General features: G+C 35.2%; 1 protein-coding gene across 3 annotated transcripts in view; it reads left to right on the top strand.

Moving 5' to 3' along the window:
* Positions 1-16,490, top strand: part of LOC306877059 (protein TANC1-like) — a 148,757-nt gene that overhangs the window by 14,337 nt on the left and 117,930 nt on the right. For 2 of the 3 annotated variants that reach the window (XM_079428588.1, XM_079428586.1), the window contains exon 2: positions 4,333-4,422. In XM_079428588.1, coding sequence (XP_079284714.1) covers positions 4,365-4,422 — 58 coding nt within the window. In that variant the 5' untranslated portion in view covers positions 4,333-4,364. The remainder of the gene's footprint in view (positions 1-4,332; positions 4,423-16,490) is intronic. The other variant, XM_079428587.1, reaches the window with a different exon arrangement.

Genomic DNA, 16,490 nt, shown 5'->3' with positions numbered 1-16,490 from the left:
TATGATTCCATTTTAATTAATTTTATTTTATTTTAAATAAAATATTACTGCGACACTTTCAAAATATTGCTGTTTGTTTGATTGGCCTGACATGTCAACTTCCGAATGTGATTGTGTTTGGGAAACCTGTCTGACAACAGTTAATTTTGCAGTTCCGTTTGGCACCACTAGTGGTGCTAAAATGACACACTTCACCTTTAAAGCAGGCTGCTTTCCTTTGCTCTGCTGTTTAGTGACTTTCATGGTCTCTGTGGCTGCTTCAGTCTGTAATGGGGTGCTGAGAGGCCCACCGAGGGTCGGCTTTAGAGAGATAATGCAGATAGCCGAGTCATTGTAGCAGTAAGACCCCCTTTAGAACGAGAGTGAGATAAAGCAGCTTTATAGAGCCCAGACTACCTGTAACCCTGCCACATGCTCATTCCTGTGGAGATAGTCCGGTGGAACTGCCCTGAGATTTTTTTCCATTCCTCAGGACACGGTATCTTCATCTTGCACACTTGAGATTGTTCTGCTGAAGTCTTTGTTCAGTCAGAGCGCCACATGTTGATTTAATTTCATTCCTGGGTCGGTTCAGAGGGAATGAAGCGATGAGGGAAGTGATGACAGGACATGCGGGCCTCTTGCTATCAGTCTTTATGGTTCAGTCTTGAGACCCTTCAGAAACTCCTGACCTTAAATCTGCTCCGGAACCAGTGGTCGACCAGGGTAGGGTTATTATAGTTAACTAAAACAAATACCAAAGCTAAAGGGAAAAAAGTTGTTACTTGAAATAAAATAAATGTAAGCCTTTTCCAAGAAAGATACATAAATATCAAAGATTGTCAGAAGGCTGAAAAATAACGCATGGTATATTTTTTGACATACAGTATGTCACCCAGCTCAACTTATAAAGATTGTGAAGGTGGCAGAATTCCTGTTCTCTCATCTCATGCGTTTTGCAGCTTCATGAGTCTGGCTGCTGCAGTTTTGATTGTAGCTGCTGCTTCAGAGATGGATGGAGTGAGGGAGCTCGTCTGGAATGAGACGTGCTGCTGTAATTGCTTGCATGTGCTGCACATTCGAGTCTTTTAGGAGGTTTGCTTCACTATCCTGTAACAGGAACAACAGCCAGGATGGAAAAACTCATATTGCAGACAGATCACATTCACAGTATGTTTCGATAAATTATTATGAAACTATAATCCACACAAACACAAAGTTGTTCACTTTATTTTTCATTTTCTTTAATGTAATACTTAATAGCAGTCTATATAGAGGGATATCATTTTTCCATATTTTCCGACCTGAAAAGTATAACCCATGTGAGATCAGTGGAACTAAAAGCATAAATCTTAGTTTTGTAATTTTACTGTTGTTCTGTAAAATAATAATATTGATGATAATTCTATTAACATTTTTATTATAACGTATATTGTATTATTATTATTATTAAATACTTGATTTTAATTTTTATGTAGTAAAATATTACTATTATTATTATTATTATAAATTATTGTATAATAATAGCAATAACATTAATAATAATAAATATGATAAAAAAAAAAAAAATTATAGTAAAATGGGTATTATTGTGGCTGGATAATATTTCTTTATCACTTCAATTAATTTAATTATTTGTTAAGTTAATGCATTGTAAAATAACAATGAGAAATTTGTAACAATGTTGATTTACTACAAAAAAAAAAATGATGCACGTTTGCATTCCAGGTGGAAATAAAAAAAAAAAATCTTTAAATTAGTTAGTTAATCTGTATAATAAAACTAGCGGTTTAATGGTACAGAGATTTGAAGTTAATTTATTTTAATACCACGGTTTGTTACTTGGTTACTTGGTATGCTGGTTAAGCACTGGCATCTGCGTTATTGAATTAAAGTAAAGTATATTTCTGGTTTTAATGTGAGAAACTGGGAAGGATTGTGTGATTGTGAATAACTTATTGCATTTACATCTTAACTCTGAGATGTTAGTTTCATAATATTTGAGCTGTGCAAGCTGTCTACAGTAATATTTAAGCTTATTTACAGCACTTTTTTGGACTCTTTGACCCTTGCACGTTAAACTCAACAACAAAGCTGCCCGCAGATGCCAGTTTTCAGCCAGATAAGCAGTGTGAACCCAATTTGTTTACCTCTTGTGAGGTACAGTGTTTCTTTTTAACTTAGTTTCTGTATTGCATGTCGAGGGTCTCTCTCCTCAACTTTTGACTTCTCACTCTGGATGAGGCCGCAGCAGGCCTTCTCGTCCACGAGCTGCGATCGATGTGGATCGGACCGGCCGCTTGCCTCCTGGGGAGGGACCTGCAGGCTTTTTTCATGCTTGATCTGAGTGCTGTGGCCTCCGCTGCGAGTTCAGCACGGCTCCAGATTCAGACCCCTCACCTCGTCTCATCTCATCTGAGCAGAGCTGTCAGGCACACTTTATATTTCACTGCTCTAGTCATTGAAGCAGGGCCGTTTTCTCAGAGGAGGCGATGAGGATATCATTTGTAGTACAAAAATAAAACACAGAGAACAAAATATGAGATCAAATAATGTGTGGAGCATTCATTTTTCTATTGAAAAGAAATACAATTGTGGTAGCAATAATGTTGCACACATCTGATGTGTTTTTATTTAGTCACCTGCTTGTTTAATTTATACAAACTAGCTGCAAGATACAAAATATGGAAACTTGTTTCTGCCGCAAGATTAGAGATCCACAAGATCTCAGTTCATTTCTGACATTTTTGTTGCAATTCTGACTTTTTACTCAGTATTGCAAGAAAAAAGTTATAATTGTGAGATATAAACTCTGAACTGTTAGATATACACAAATTTGTGAGGAAGAAAGTGAGAATTGCGACATTAACACCGGATTCGAAGAAAAAAGTCAGAATTTGGGGAAAAAAGTCAGATATTCTGAAAAGAAAAATCTGAATTGCTAGAGAAAGTTGCAATTACTTTTTTATTTTTTGTTGCAAAAACAGAATTTTAAACTCAAAACAAGTCAAAATTGCAATATGGAAAGTCAGAACTATTTATTTTTTATGGGATTTTTTAAGCCTTTATTTGGATAGGACAGTATAGAGTAGACAGGAAAGCATTGAGTGGAGAGAGCAATGAGACGGGATTGTGAGATATAAACTCATCTTCTATTTAAAAAAATGTCAAAATAGCAAATACAAATGTATGACGCACAGTTCTGAAACTCTCAATAATGTTTATCATTTGCAATTGCGAGATATAAACTCGCAAAAATCATCTTCATGAGTCATCGTTGTAATTGGGAGTCATAATTATCGTTTTTATTTTTTAATTTTGTGGCAGAAATGGGTGAATGAGTGAAGTTTACAGTGCAGAAACAGTCTAACCAGATAAATGGATGTGTTGTAATGCATTTGACCCGTGCTGCTGATTCTGACAAACAACATGCAAGAGGTGAAGGAACCTCAGCGCTATCATGACAGGTGGCACGGAAAGCTCATCATTATATGTGGAATGCTGGGAATCCAACAGCTTGTTTTCCGGAATAACAAGAGCCGCTCTGTGCAAATATTGAAGAATTCTTTCCATGCCGGCCCACCAGAGATCACACATTACAGTGGGTGGACTGTGGGAAAAATCCCAGAATTTGGCCAAATGGAGAAATATAATTTTTTTTTTGTACATTATTTTTTTTAATGCATTTCTTCAACTATGAACACTTTTTGGCCCTGTGGACGTTTAGAAAATAATCTCATTTAGAGTGTGTTCTTTCACTGCATGATTCAGTCTATTAAAATGCATTAAGAATGATCGCAAAATTCAAGATAGGGGGAAGAAAATGTATATTTATGTTTCATATAGTTAAAATCACATGAAGAGAAACAATAAGCATGATTAGGAATGTGATATTGAGTTTATACAACAGTTCAATAAACAGTAAATTAATATTAAGAGACTTACGTTTTAGACACCATATTGTTTTGCGTCTCTGAGCAACATGACAGTGCTTCGTTCCTGAATGAATCAACCATTTAAATGATTCGGTTCAGTCACAATGACTTTACTAGTGACTTTCTGCCACATACTGGTTTTAATCTAATGATCTTGTTTACATTTTTGTGACAATAAAAGTAATGTGTCCTCATTTAAAGAAAGTGTTAATCTGTTAGTTTGAATAAAAATCAACCACTGGGATTTTAAAAAGCACGTAGTCAAAGAAACACTGACATGCAGGATGTATTTCAAAGATCTCTGGAGAATTTTCTCTCGGATGGAGTGTAACTCTAAACTGCAAGATCTTCTGATTTTACCAAAGCAACTGTGTATGAACCTGCTGCTTCATGTGAAAAATCTCTCATGTCTCCACAGCGTAGTCGTGAAGGGATTCCTGGAGTCAAGCCATGTTCAAGGCCGTGCTGAAGAAGAGCAGAGATGGCGGGAAAAATAAGAAGGATACAGGTATGAACACATGAAACTGATTCTGTATCTGTAATTTCTGATTGCCAAAATTTAGTAGCTTTTCCACCTTGGAAACATTTCTTTAAAGAAGATGTCAATGAGTCATTTTTGCAGCTAATTTCAGAAGATATCATCAGAACATATTAGACTTGTAAATATGTACTAATTGATGTGATACATGAATTTGGGGAAGCCTGAGGTTGCTGATGATGTCATGTGGCTGATATGCGTCAGCATGTAGCTGATCAAAGTGTGGGATTTATTTACTGGGATTTATGATGTGGTTTCTGGTTTATGGCACTGTTGTGGAAACAGGTGTGCAAGAGCGCTGAACGCTCCGGGAGAATTAGGAGGAGATGTGTACTCTTGAATTCCCTGGGATAATGGGATGTTGCTATGGAAATATTTATGGTGATTTGGCCTCAACAGAAAAGCGGGAATTAAGACACAGCGGCTCTGCTTGAAACCTAGTGAGCTGCCCGTGTAGTAGGGCTGTGTATTGACAAGAATCTGGCGATACGATACGTATCACGATACAGGGGTTGCAATACGATATATTGCGATACTGTAAGCAAGGCGATATATTGGCATATTTCTTATTTTAGGAATAGGATATATTTTTAGGAAAGCTGTCGCTTTTATACTCGCGTGTACCGATATTTTCTTACACCCCTACTGTGTAGGCAGCGTTTTAAGGCATTATAGGAAACATTAAGACTCTTTCAAAAGTTAAGGAGCATAAATATGATGGTTTCTAAGTGGAAAAAATGATAAAGCAGCATTGCATGTCTCTTTTACAGATCTAAAATTGCAGAAGAGGCATGAGAAATATAACTTAGATCTTATTTAAAAACCGATAAACCTTTGTAATTTGTGTACAGTTGTTTCATAAGTTTTATACAACAAATAGTAAAAGTGTTTTATTTTTCCACTATAGTTTTGCAATTAAAAACATTTGCTGATAGATATTCAGATTGAAATAAAACTATACTATATATTATACTGATGAATGCACATACACACACACTATATTATATAATGTACTCATATATTATAAATTATATAGATATATTAAATTAGTAAATATTTTGTAGTCAGTACTGAAAACAATTGATAAATAATAAAGTCTAATTAAAAAAGTTTTTCATTTGTACGTTATGTATTTGTTTATGCTTATTCTAGTATTTCACCATCATCTCAAACACATGTGAACATCAAACTCAATTTAAATTGAGTCAAGTCACTTGTTTGCTTCATTGGAGGTGCTTTTCTGTAACACAGATCAGTTATTTTTTAGGTATCGTTTAGGTACGTACCTTTTAAAAAGCAGCACCTTAGCTCACTAGAACAGAGCCCCAGGGTTCAGACAAGTGTCATTCTCTGAGGTCATTCTCTAGATAATTGACACCTGGAAAATGATAAAGCCACGTTCATGTGAAGTCATTGCTTTTGTTTTGTGTCTGTTGTTGTCCGGGGCCGCTTTTATAGTTTAAAAGCTACATTTCAAATCTTGCTGTGACATGTTAGCTTTGACTGAACTGAAATAAAGACTTTGGTGAACTTTTACTTTTGTGCCAAGCTGCTGGCACACAAGCAGAGATGAATGGGATTGTAGAACTCTCAGCTTGGCTCAGAATACTGTAGCTCCGCCTCCAGGTCTTTGTGTGATTTATTTATTAGTTTTTTTGCTCCTGTAAATGAACTGTGTGTGTACAGTACAGAGGAGTGACTACTGTATTGAACTGATGTTTGAATGTGGTTTTCTTGAATTGATGTTCTTAGGAGTCATCATTTAAATGTAGGGTTGCAATTAATAATTATTTTAATAATTCTATCTATGTATTTTTTAATTGATTGCATAAAAAGTGCACTCATTGTTTAAAAAATGTTATTCTACATCCTTGTTGCTAATCATAAATCATCAATTTAAAATAACTAAATTATTGTTTATCCACAGTTTTGAAACCACATGACCATTCAAATATCTAAATTATAACTGATATTAAAGAAAAACAAAAGCACACATTAATTGTTTACTGTAAGTGGTTCTGCAGGTACATGCAGATTTATTTTTCACTTTAACTTAATAATTTGTTATTATAATTTATTATCAGGTCATGTACTTTTTTCCACTGCTGCACACTTTTTTTTCCCCCAAACATATTTTTTCCACAGAAATGCATTTCTCGTTATTAGTGAAGTGATGTCACCAGGCTTCATTCAAGTAATTCATCATGAAATTTGTTTTTGATTTATAATCCTTTTTTTTTTTTTTGGATTAGTCATGCAGCCCTATTCAAATGTTTGTAAAGAATGTATTTGGTATGATGTCCTTAAAATCATGTGCCATCATGTACGCATTACTGTCTGTGCTTCATCATCTAATGACATCACTGGCAATCCAGCATGGGGAAACCTCATAAGACAACATTTCTATGGGAATGCCCCTCGTTGATTCCATGACATGTTGTTTTCGGCTGTTTTCTTTTGTTGTTGATGTCAAAAGTCATGTGTCCAATCAAACTTCTGTATCTTGGCGCAAATTCATCTGTAACTTCCTGTTACATCCGTGCAACATCCTCATCCTCATACAGTAGATGGACCTGCACAGTTCATGGTAATACTCAGTTTTAAGCACATTTTAATTAGATTTTGTTCAATATGCCATTTTGGTGTTACCATTTTGGTTCACTTTTAGTGGTTAAATGAAATCAAAAGGTATGTCTAATTAATTGACATTTACTATGAAACTTACATAATTTAGCAACAATTTATTGAAAATGTAACACAAATGACATTTTTGGGCCATATAAAATCCATTTTACCTATTTACCAAATTTCGTTTTTTTATTTTAGATTTTTGGGTTCCATTTCCTCCATTTTTAGTTTTTGTGGATTTAGTTTTAATTTTTAAATGGAATCCGAGTTATGGCTAATAAAGTGAAATCATGAAACTTAATTAATTAACAGTTCAACAAAAATTTAATTTTTAGGGCCGTATAAAGTGCAGAATTCATATTTTCAATATTTAAAATACTTAAAATTATGGACACTAGTTCATATCGCAATTTGATTAACTGTTCAGCCCTACTTTTGATTTATTCATCCAAAATTTGCCACATTCTGTGACATTCTGCTTTATACATTAAATTCCATTTTTATTGATTCTGTGATGCTGTCCACGTTTTCTGCATTGCACAAACCATAGGGCCCTACATTTGTAAAGTTATATTTTATGCTTTTCATTTTGCTTTTAGTGCAGTGATTTAGTAGGACTAGTCTAGACTACTCCTCTGGTTCCTTTTCCTTTGTTGCTGTATTAGTTATCAGCCTATTAGGTGGAGCACTCTGATTATTACGACAGAAATCCCATCCTATCTCCCAGTCGGGAATGCTTCATGAAGTCTGTCCTTTGTGTCTATCTGTTTCCCCTCTCTCGATCCCACTGGGGCGGTTCTGGCCATTCGGCATCTCTGCTGTTGCCTTGAATGAGGAATGACATGTTTTGTCAGCTCTTGATGTGGCTGAGGCTGGAATCGCTTTGCTGTCTTGTCATTTGATGATGTCCCGGTGGGGAATTAGTGGCATATTTACATCCAGGCCGGCTGGGACATGTGCACTGCAAACTCCAGATGAATAGCAGCACATGTTGTCTGAATTCGAGAAGTGGAGGCTGTTTCTTCACTTTGCTGAATATCACATTGCCGTTCTGAAAGGCGTCAGAGCTCAGATTCAGTCTTGAATTACTGATGTCCTCGCACTGTCTTAGAATGCAGAGCAGGGTTTGACAATGAGGATGGCCCACGGCCAGTCAAGAGAGGATCGGTCCGGTTGACGGATCCATCACTTGTGCCAGACTTATGCCGCCAATAAGCAAGCAGAGATGCAAACTGGGACATACACAAAGAGTGCAAAAAACAGCTGAATGGTGTAAGTTACACTTACAGCACCAGAGCACCTTAAACACCCTAGAAGTTTAAATATTGATGATATTATTTCATTTATTAGTGAAACTACAAAAAGGGAAACAGGTTCGGGAAAAGACCTCAAGCCTTTCTGTCCATATGCATATATTTGTATAATTATAATAAATATATGTACTATTATTGTTGTAATTGTTTTATTCTTGGTCTCTATTACAGTGAAATCTTAAACTACGTATCAGTTTAAATATTTATTCATTTTTTTAATATATTAGTAAATTTGTCCTCTTTACCAAAGTGAATAGTGTTTCTTTATTTATTTTCTTGACCTTTTTGCATTTTTATAGAGGTAAATTGATAGAAGAAAGAGGGAAACAGGTAGGGAAAATACCTGAACCCTCTAGGTCCATATGTGTTTTTATATATATATATATATATATATATATATATATATATATATATATATACATACATACATACATACATACATACATACATACATACATACATACATACATACATACATACATACATACACACACACACACACACACACACACACACACACACACACACACACACACACACACACACACACACAGTGGGTACAGAAAGTATTCAGACCCCCCTTAAATTTTTCACTCTTTGTTATATTGCAGCCATTTGCTAAAATCATTTAAGTTCATTTTTTTTCCTCATTAATGTACACACAGCACCCCATATTGACAGAGAAACACAGAATTGTTGACATTTTTGCAGATTTATTAAAAAAGAAAAACTGAAATATCACATGGTCCTCAAATTACCTTCAAATTACCATCATTTTAGAAACTTTATCATAATTTTAGAGACTTTAAGAAACTTTAATGTCAGGTGGGATTAATAGCGATTAATTTGAGAAAAACGCGCGATTAAATGCGTGATCTGAACCATCGCATCGGGAGTTCACGTTTTGCTGCAGAAGCCGACAAGCGCCCTTGTTGTTTGTGAACAGAAGCCGATAAGTCCATTTTAGCGAATCAGCGCGCTGTATTCAGGTCAGGTGTCAAGGCTACTTTCACTTTAAAAAGATGTGCTAGCTGAGAGGAGTTTCATCAAACTCCTCTCAGGAGTCAAATCATACTCCCAGAGATTTGAAGACAAGCTAATAACCCAGCTTTCAGTTCAGACGTACAACAGAAACTCAGACGGCCAATTAAGAATTCATTAAATGTTTTTAAGATGTGATGTGACCCAACTAGTCCATTTTTTATTATGTTCAGCTGTATTTATTGATACTTTTAAGTAAGGGTGTGCGATATGACGATTTTTGATCTGCTTTTGAAGAAATATAATAGTATCGTGCTACAGCAATGCCACATGCATTCACATCAGTGTTAACTCAGCGGTAGAGTTACTCTCACGGGACACTGCACTTATTCGCAATCACAAAAGTGCATTATTTGCATCTGCTTTTAAATGTTTCATTCGCTCGCTGGTCTGAAGCCGGTCAAACAGCGCCTAATTACTGAATTAAGTTGTCTTTTGCACCAATACTGTCAAAACACACAAGGTTTACATATAGACGCAGTAGGTTATGTCTAAAATGAAAGTAAACAGTTGAGAGAAAAACGGATATGTGCCTGTATAGAAGGGATAGATCACCCTAAAATGTAATTTCTGTCATTATTTACTCACTGTCACATTGTCCCAAACCTGTATTCATTTCTTTCTTGTGCTGAGCAGAAAAGAAGATATTTTGAAGAATGTGTATAGCCAAACAGTTGCTGGTCCACATTGAATTTGATAGAAGGAAAAAAAATACTATGGAAGTCATTGGGGACCAGCAACTGTTTGGTTTTCCAAGTTCCTTAAAATAGCTTTTCTGTTCAGCAGAAGAAGAAACTCATTCAGGTTTAACTTTTGAGTGGTATAAAAATAAAACACTATGACAGAATTGACAGACAGATGACAGAATTTTTCATTTTTGGGTGAACTATTTATGTAACTTTAATAAAACAACAAAACACAGAGAGAAAAATCACTCACTACTCTTGACCGAAGAACGTTAATGCTTTAGGAATCAGTCTATATAGTGTTTTATTTTTATATTTGTTCATTCAAATTCTTGAATGTTCCTGATAAATGCACCCATTGTACCTGAAAATAAAGCACTGTTTGTTTTATTTGTATATTATGTGTGATTTTAATGTTCTTATTTTTTAATAACAAAGGTAAAATAATGACAAAGATTCGCCCATTTTGGCCTAAATATCTGCCATTCTTTTTTACCTTGAAAGGCTTTGTGTTTATAACAGGGAGATTAGTTTGGCTGTAATGCTCAGACAACTTGCAAAATAATAAAACCAACATGACAGAATCGTGATATTTAAAATAAATAAATAAAAATCGTGATGTGATATGTTTTCCATATCGCCCACCCCTACTTTTAAGTATTATGAATGTAAAATAAACATATATTTATACTGAGCTCATCACAATCCATTATGGGATTGCCTTCTCTATGGGCGGTACATGCAACACAGAACGACTTGCATTGCATTTAATGTATACATTTCCTGGGAATCGAATCCGTGACCTTGGTGTTGCAAGCACTGTGCTCAACTCTACATTTAAACTAACATGCAATTTGACCAAAATGTAGTTTGGAATCTTAAAAGGCAGCCTACCTTTTCCAACAGCTTTTGTGTGAAAAGTACCTATAAGTGTCGTCTAGGTAGGCAGCTCTCTAGTTGATCTCAAACGGCGCTCTTGACTAATGTGACCCTCAGGTTTAACAGACAGCGTCTCTGGAATATTGACTTAGTATTGTCTGCCTCGTCTTTAAATGTTACGGGCCCGTGGTGATTTGTAACGGTAATGGGTGAAGGCGAAAGCCCTGATCATTTTTAACGGCACAGTAGAGGAGCAAATGTTGGCGGTTTGGCCTGCAGCAGCGCTCCAGGGAGTTGGGATCATGGAAACTCTTCCGTGATGCCAAACACCACAGCCATTATCCCACGCAATCTCAGATTCAGCCCTTCAATCGTTTATTTTCTCCCTCTGTCTCTGCTCCAAAAACCCAGTGGGCTGCCTACGTAGGCAGCATTTTAAGGAATCATAGGCACACTCCCAAAATACATTCAGCTTTATTTTGAATCACATCTTTCAGGGAAGTAGGCAATCCCATAATTCACTAGAACAAGCTCTATGCGTCGTATACATCACCCAAATGTCAATATAATTCATACAAGAAAAAAAAAGTATTGAGTAGTAGTTCAGTCAAAGTAGACTCAATATTAGTGTGTGCTGTACATGTTTATGCGTAATGTTATTTTTACACTGTTATAGGTTCTCATTAATATTTTGAAATAGCTTTTATGTATTTTCAGTTTTTATTTTAATTTTACAGTATTTAATTATTTTTTTAATTAAATATACTATTTGGGTTATTTACAGTTATTTCAGTTTTAGTTTTTATTATAGTGCTTTGTAACTTATTGCAGTTAGTTGTAACATTTCCTAATGTCACATGTTCTAATATATTATTTTAATTTTGCTTTATTTCAGTTAATAGAAAAGTTATAATAGTTTTAAATTGACTTAATAATAATTCTGATTCTTAGCTTAGCAACATCAGTAGTTTCACTATTCAATAGTAAGATATTTCTGTCATAATTTCTTTTTTTTTTTTAGATTTATTTTTGCCGTTTTTTGCGTTTACTGTTATAGGACAGTGTAGATGAGACAGGAAGTGAGGTGGGAGAGAGACAGAGACGGGGGCGGGATCGGGAAAGGTCATACAAAAGTAAGTGGAAACCAGAAAAACCAGAAAAGTGGAAAGCTAGTTTTCTTTTTCAGTTAACAAAAAAAAGTTTGAATAGTTTTATTTAATGATTGTTAGCTTAGTAACGCCAATAGTTTCTGCTTATGTAGAGCGTTCCAGATTGGTCACTTATAAGCTCAGTAGGGCGGTGTGTGTGTGTGTGTGTGTGTGTGTTTAATTTTTTCTCCTGTGTAGCTGGCATGAACATGATCATGCATTTTTCTTTATGCTTGCTGTGAGGTTAGCCTTTTTTAAACCCTTTTCCATTTTGATCCACACCACATCTGAGGGCGTTCCACACACATCTCACACATGTCTGTGGTTTTGTCTTTTTCATCCTGTTTTTCAAGTATTCTGGTAGTGGGTTTGAGTTTTTAAGGTGTTGGGAGTCTTTGATCAGCTCTCGGGCTTGTGAAGGTCACATTTCCAGCCGCCGTCACTGTTCTTAATCATTGTGAGCTACTGAATGATAGGCTGCACGTTCTTGTTAAATCAGACCCAAGGATTCATTTGTGGTGTTTTCTGAGGTAAGCATCCAAGGAACACTATTAATAGTAAGAATTTTTTTACACAAATTACATTTAATTTTTTCCCAAATTCGTTTTTTTGGATGCAGTGTTTTATTTAATAAAAAATTTCATTAAAAAAATTGAGATATGTATAACGCGAGATATGTAAAATCTGATTGATGTATAACACGTATTTGTGTGAACTTGAGTATTTTTAGTGTCTTTTGCACTGATGTTAAAAAACCGAGCTGGTATCGCCCAGAGGGTTAACGAGTTTATGGTGACTTATATTTTTGATTTGACTGCATTCATATGAGTTCAAAATGGAAAGCCACATTGCTCTGGTCCCATTGGTAGAGTCTGATATTTGAGCGATCGTTTGAAGAATTGCTGATCCATATGCAAGGAGAAATCATAAGTGATTGAATAATATTAGATATCACATGTAGCCATGTTATGAGCATGAGAATATGCAGTTAGCAGATCATTATTGCAATATAAACCCCTTCATGAAGATATAAGATCGGCTTTGTCATCCTGTTTTATTTCACTGTGCATTATCACTTATTTTGTTTGTGTGCATAGAAGCTCTAATCTCCAAATGCAGCTTGTTTTTTTTTGAGCTTGCATTGAATTTCAGCTTGCATTAAATTGAAGTTTGAGCATCCCATCTCTGGCCTAAACGACATCAGCGTTCATTTATCGTTCCATTTTACACACATCATGTCTTTGTATGGTATTGTTATGGCTGCACAATGCTGATGCTGTTGGCGGCTCATTAATGCAGATATTAACTCCAGATAAGACTTTCTCTCCGGATGTTTCTGTGAAAGGTAAATCCTTCAGGGTGCTTGTAGCAGATGCTTTGTGCAATTTGATGACGTCAACGCGTAAGGACTTCTATGCTGCAGTCATCGCTGGTGTGGAAATGCTATGACGTTTCGAGAAACAATGAAAAATTTGCTATATGTCGTGTATGTTTTGCATATAACTTTCACACCAGCATTTCTCTTAAGATTCCTCAGACACAAAAGATACATAAATACGGAATTTCCACCATAGAATAAAAAACAAGGTAGTTGCAAAAAACTTTATATCTCACAGTTGACCTATCGGTAAGCCCCTCCCCTCGAACGCAGACTAGCCAATGACAGTCGAGTATCAGTTGAATGGACTCGGACATCTTTAGGTTTCAGCGTCATAGAGAAACATTGGAAGATCCGAAGCTCGCATCAGTTTTATGGGGTTTATGCTTCAAAAAAGGAAAAACGATGTGCCTGGGGTACTTGTAACACTGATTCCAGGTATCCTGAGAGGATGGGCAATATTAATTATTTTATTACATTTCCTGAATCCAAACAAAACAGAGCAAAATGTCCCTAAGTATTCAACCCCAATACAAACGTTCATTGTCATACACTCATTAAGTTATTATTACACAATTTTCATCTGCTCAAGCAGAACGTTAATGTTATCTTGTGCTTTAGCAAGGTATCTCTGGCTAAAACTAGCTAACGTTAAAGTTAGTGAGTCCATGCTAACGTACAAACCAGAACAGCGCCACCTGCTGGCAGAGAGTGAATCTGCGTCTCATTCAGCTTGTTTGCCGTTTCATTTCATGCAGATATTTTTAATGCATACAGTAGTTTGACAAAACTGAAGTCAGACCGTTCTGTTTTTGCTTCAAATTTCGAAATAATGCAATCTAATTTAGATTAAAAACTGCTCATGTTGCATGTATGCGGCATCTTTGTTTGGATCATGATTAAAATGCTGTGGTTGCCTTTAATTTTAAATGGAAAGAGCACTTATTTTGTTTATATGAAGAGATTTTTTTTTTATTAGTGTTATTTATTTGATTTGGAGCTTGTTTATTTACGTGATATTTACATTTTGTTATTTAGCAGAGGATTTTATCCAAAGCAACTTACAAATGAGGGCAATGGAAGCAATAAATAAAAGAAGTGCTATTGTAGTTTATTATAGTGTTATATTTAAGTGTCACAAAGAAACGTGCTGCATTTTGTCCAAGCAATAATAAAAGGACACATTTCATTTATAATTTGTCTTAAATCTCATTTTGTAAAAAAATCAAATAAAATCGCGAAATGAATCGTGAACTCAAAATCGTGAATTGAATCGAATCGTGAGTTGAGTGGATCGTTACATCCCTAACAGAGAATAGTGATAAGATGCTGACATGGTGGTTCCTGTGAAATGTACTGCTTCTCCTCTCATCACATTCTCATCTAACATCATCTAATTCATGCCTAAACAAGAGACATTTTCTCAGAATAGTTGAGATTCCAGGTCAGCCTGTGGACAGGATATTAATTTCCCTTCCAGCTTTCTTCAAGCACATTGACTCGAGCCTCGTATCTTTGTTTTTCATGTGAGAGCTGAAACCTGGAGCCTGTATCTCTCTGGTCGGTTTGGACTGAGCTCTAATCATCTCCTCTTTATGGGAGATCAGACCTGCCGTTTAGTGAAATATTAAGCAGGCAGGGAAAACCAAACCTTGTTTTTCTTGCTTCCTTTCCGAGCAACATTTGCTGAAAGCATTAGAGGGGGGGGTATGCGATTATGTATTGTCTATCATTTCGTAATTGTTGTAATGGAAGCTGACATTATTGAGTATGTCACTGGCAAAAAACAAACAAAACCAGGTCTTGAGAGTCATTCACTGTGTAATGCAGCCTAGTACAGTTACCACAAAAGTCTATAAATGTGTGCAATAATGTCCCTTTTGTCTTGTATTTCTATATGATATAGTTTAGCAGTATCACTCAAGCAAGCATGCTTTTTTTTCTCAGATTTCAGCATGATTACAAGTGTCATATTGATTTCATCCAGCAGATCAATAAACAAGAAGTTAATATTGTGACATTTTAGACACAAAATTGTCAATATTGTCAGTTTTTGCTCCATTTTGTTAATGAGAAAGGTCCAAACAAAGCCGCAACAGAATGTTTCTGTTTCATTTCTGAATGAATCAGCATTTTATATTACCTTAATGCATTTTTTCTTTATCATAATATAAAGAAATTGTTCTCATTACAGAAAAAGTAAATTTATTTTTTATATATGTCAGAATTATTTAATTTCATTATAATATCATTGTAATGATAATCAAATAAGAATAACCATTGATGATGATGATGATGATGATGATGATGATAATAATAATCATATTTGATGTACATGTTTTATGTCAAATTCATATATTAAGTTTTTATATAGATATTAATGACAAAATCCTAGAATATAGTAAGACTTAATGTAAACTTACTAATATTTTTTGTCAGTTTCATACCCCCAGTGGTCTGTATGACTAAAATTGTATATACTGTTATTGTGGTATAAAATTACACACGTTCTGCTTTGCATTCTCACAGTTTCTTTGTTGCAGTCCTTTCACAGCAGAGCAAATATAAACAGTATTTGTTACAGGGTGATGCATTTGGTATATATGGCCCTGGACCACAAAACCAGTCACAAGGGTCAATTTTTCGAAATTGAGATATACATCATCTGAAAGGTGAATAAATAAGTTTTGATATATTTACGGTAGGAAATTTACAAAATATCTTCATGGAACATGATATTTACTTACTGTCCTAATGATTTTTGGCATAAAAGAAAAATCACTCATTTTGTCAATGTATTACAATGTATTTTTGGCTATTGCTACAAATATACCGCAGCGACTTCAGACTGCTTTTGTGCTGCAGGGTCACATATAGTACTAGTAAGCATAATTTCATTCAGCAAAACATTTCAAGATAATTGTGTGTTTTGCTGGTTGACATGAAGGCATGTTTGACTGTAGCC

The sequence above is a fragment of the Barbus barbus genome (genome assembly GCF_936440315.1).
Source record: "Barbus barbus genome assembly, chromosome: 11".
Lineage (NCBI taxonomy): Eukaryota > Metazoa > Chordata > Actinopteri > Cypriniformes > Cyprinidae > Barbus > Barbus barbus.
The sequence above is the reverse complement of the archived record's forward strand: the minus strand, read 5'-3'. Positions and strand labels throughout refer to the sequence as shown.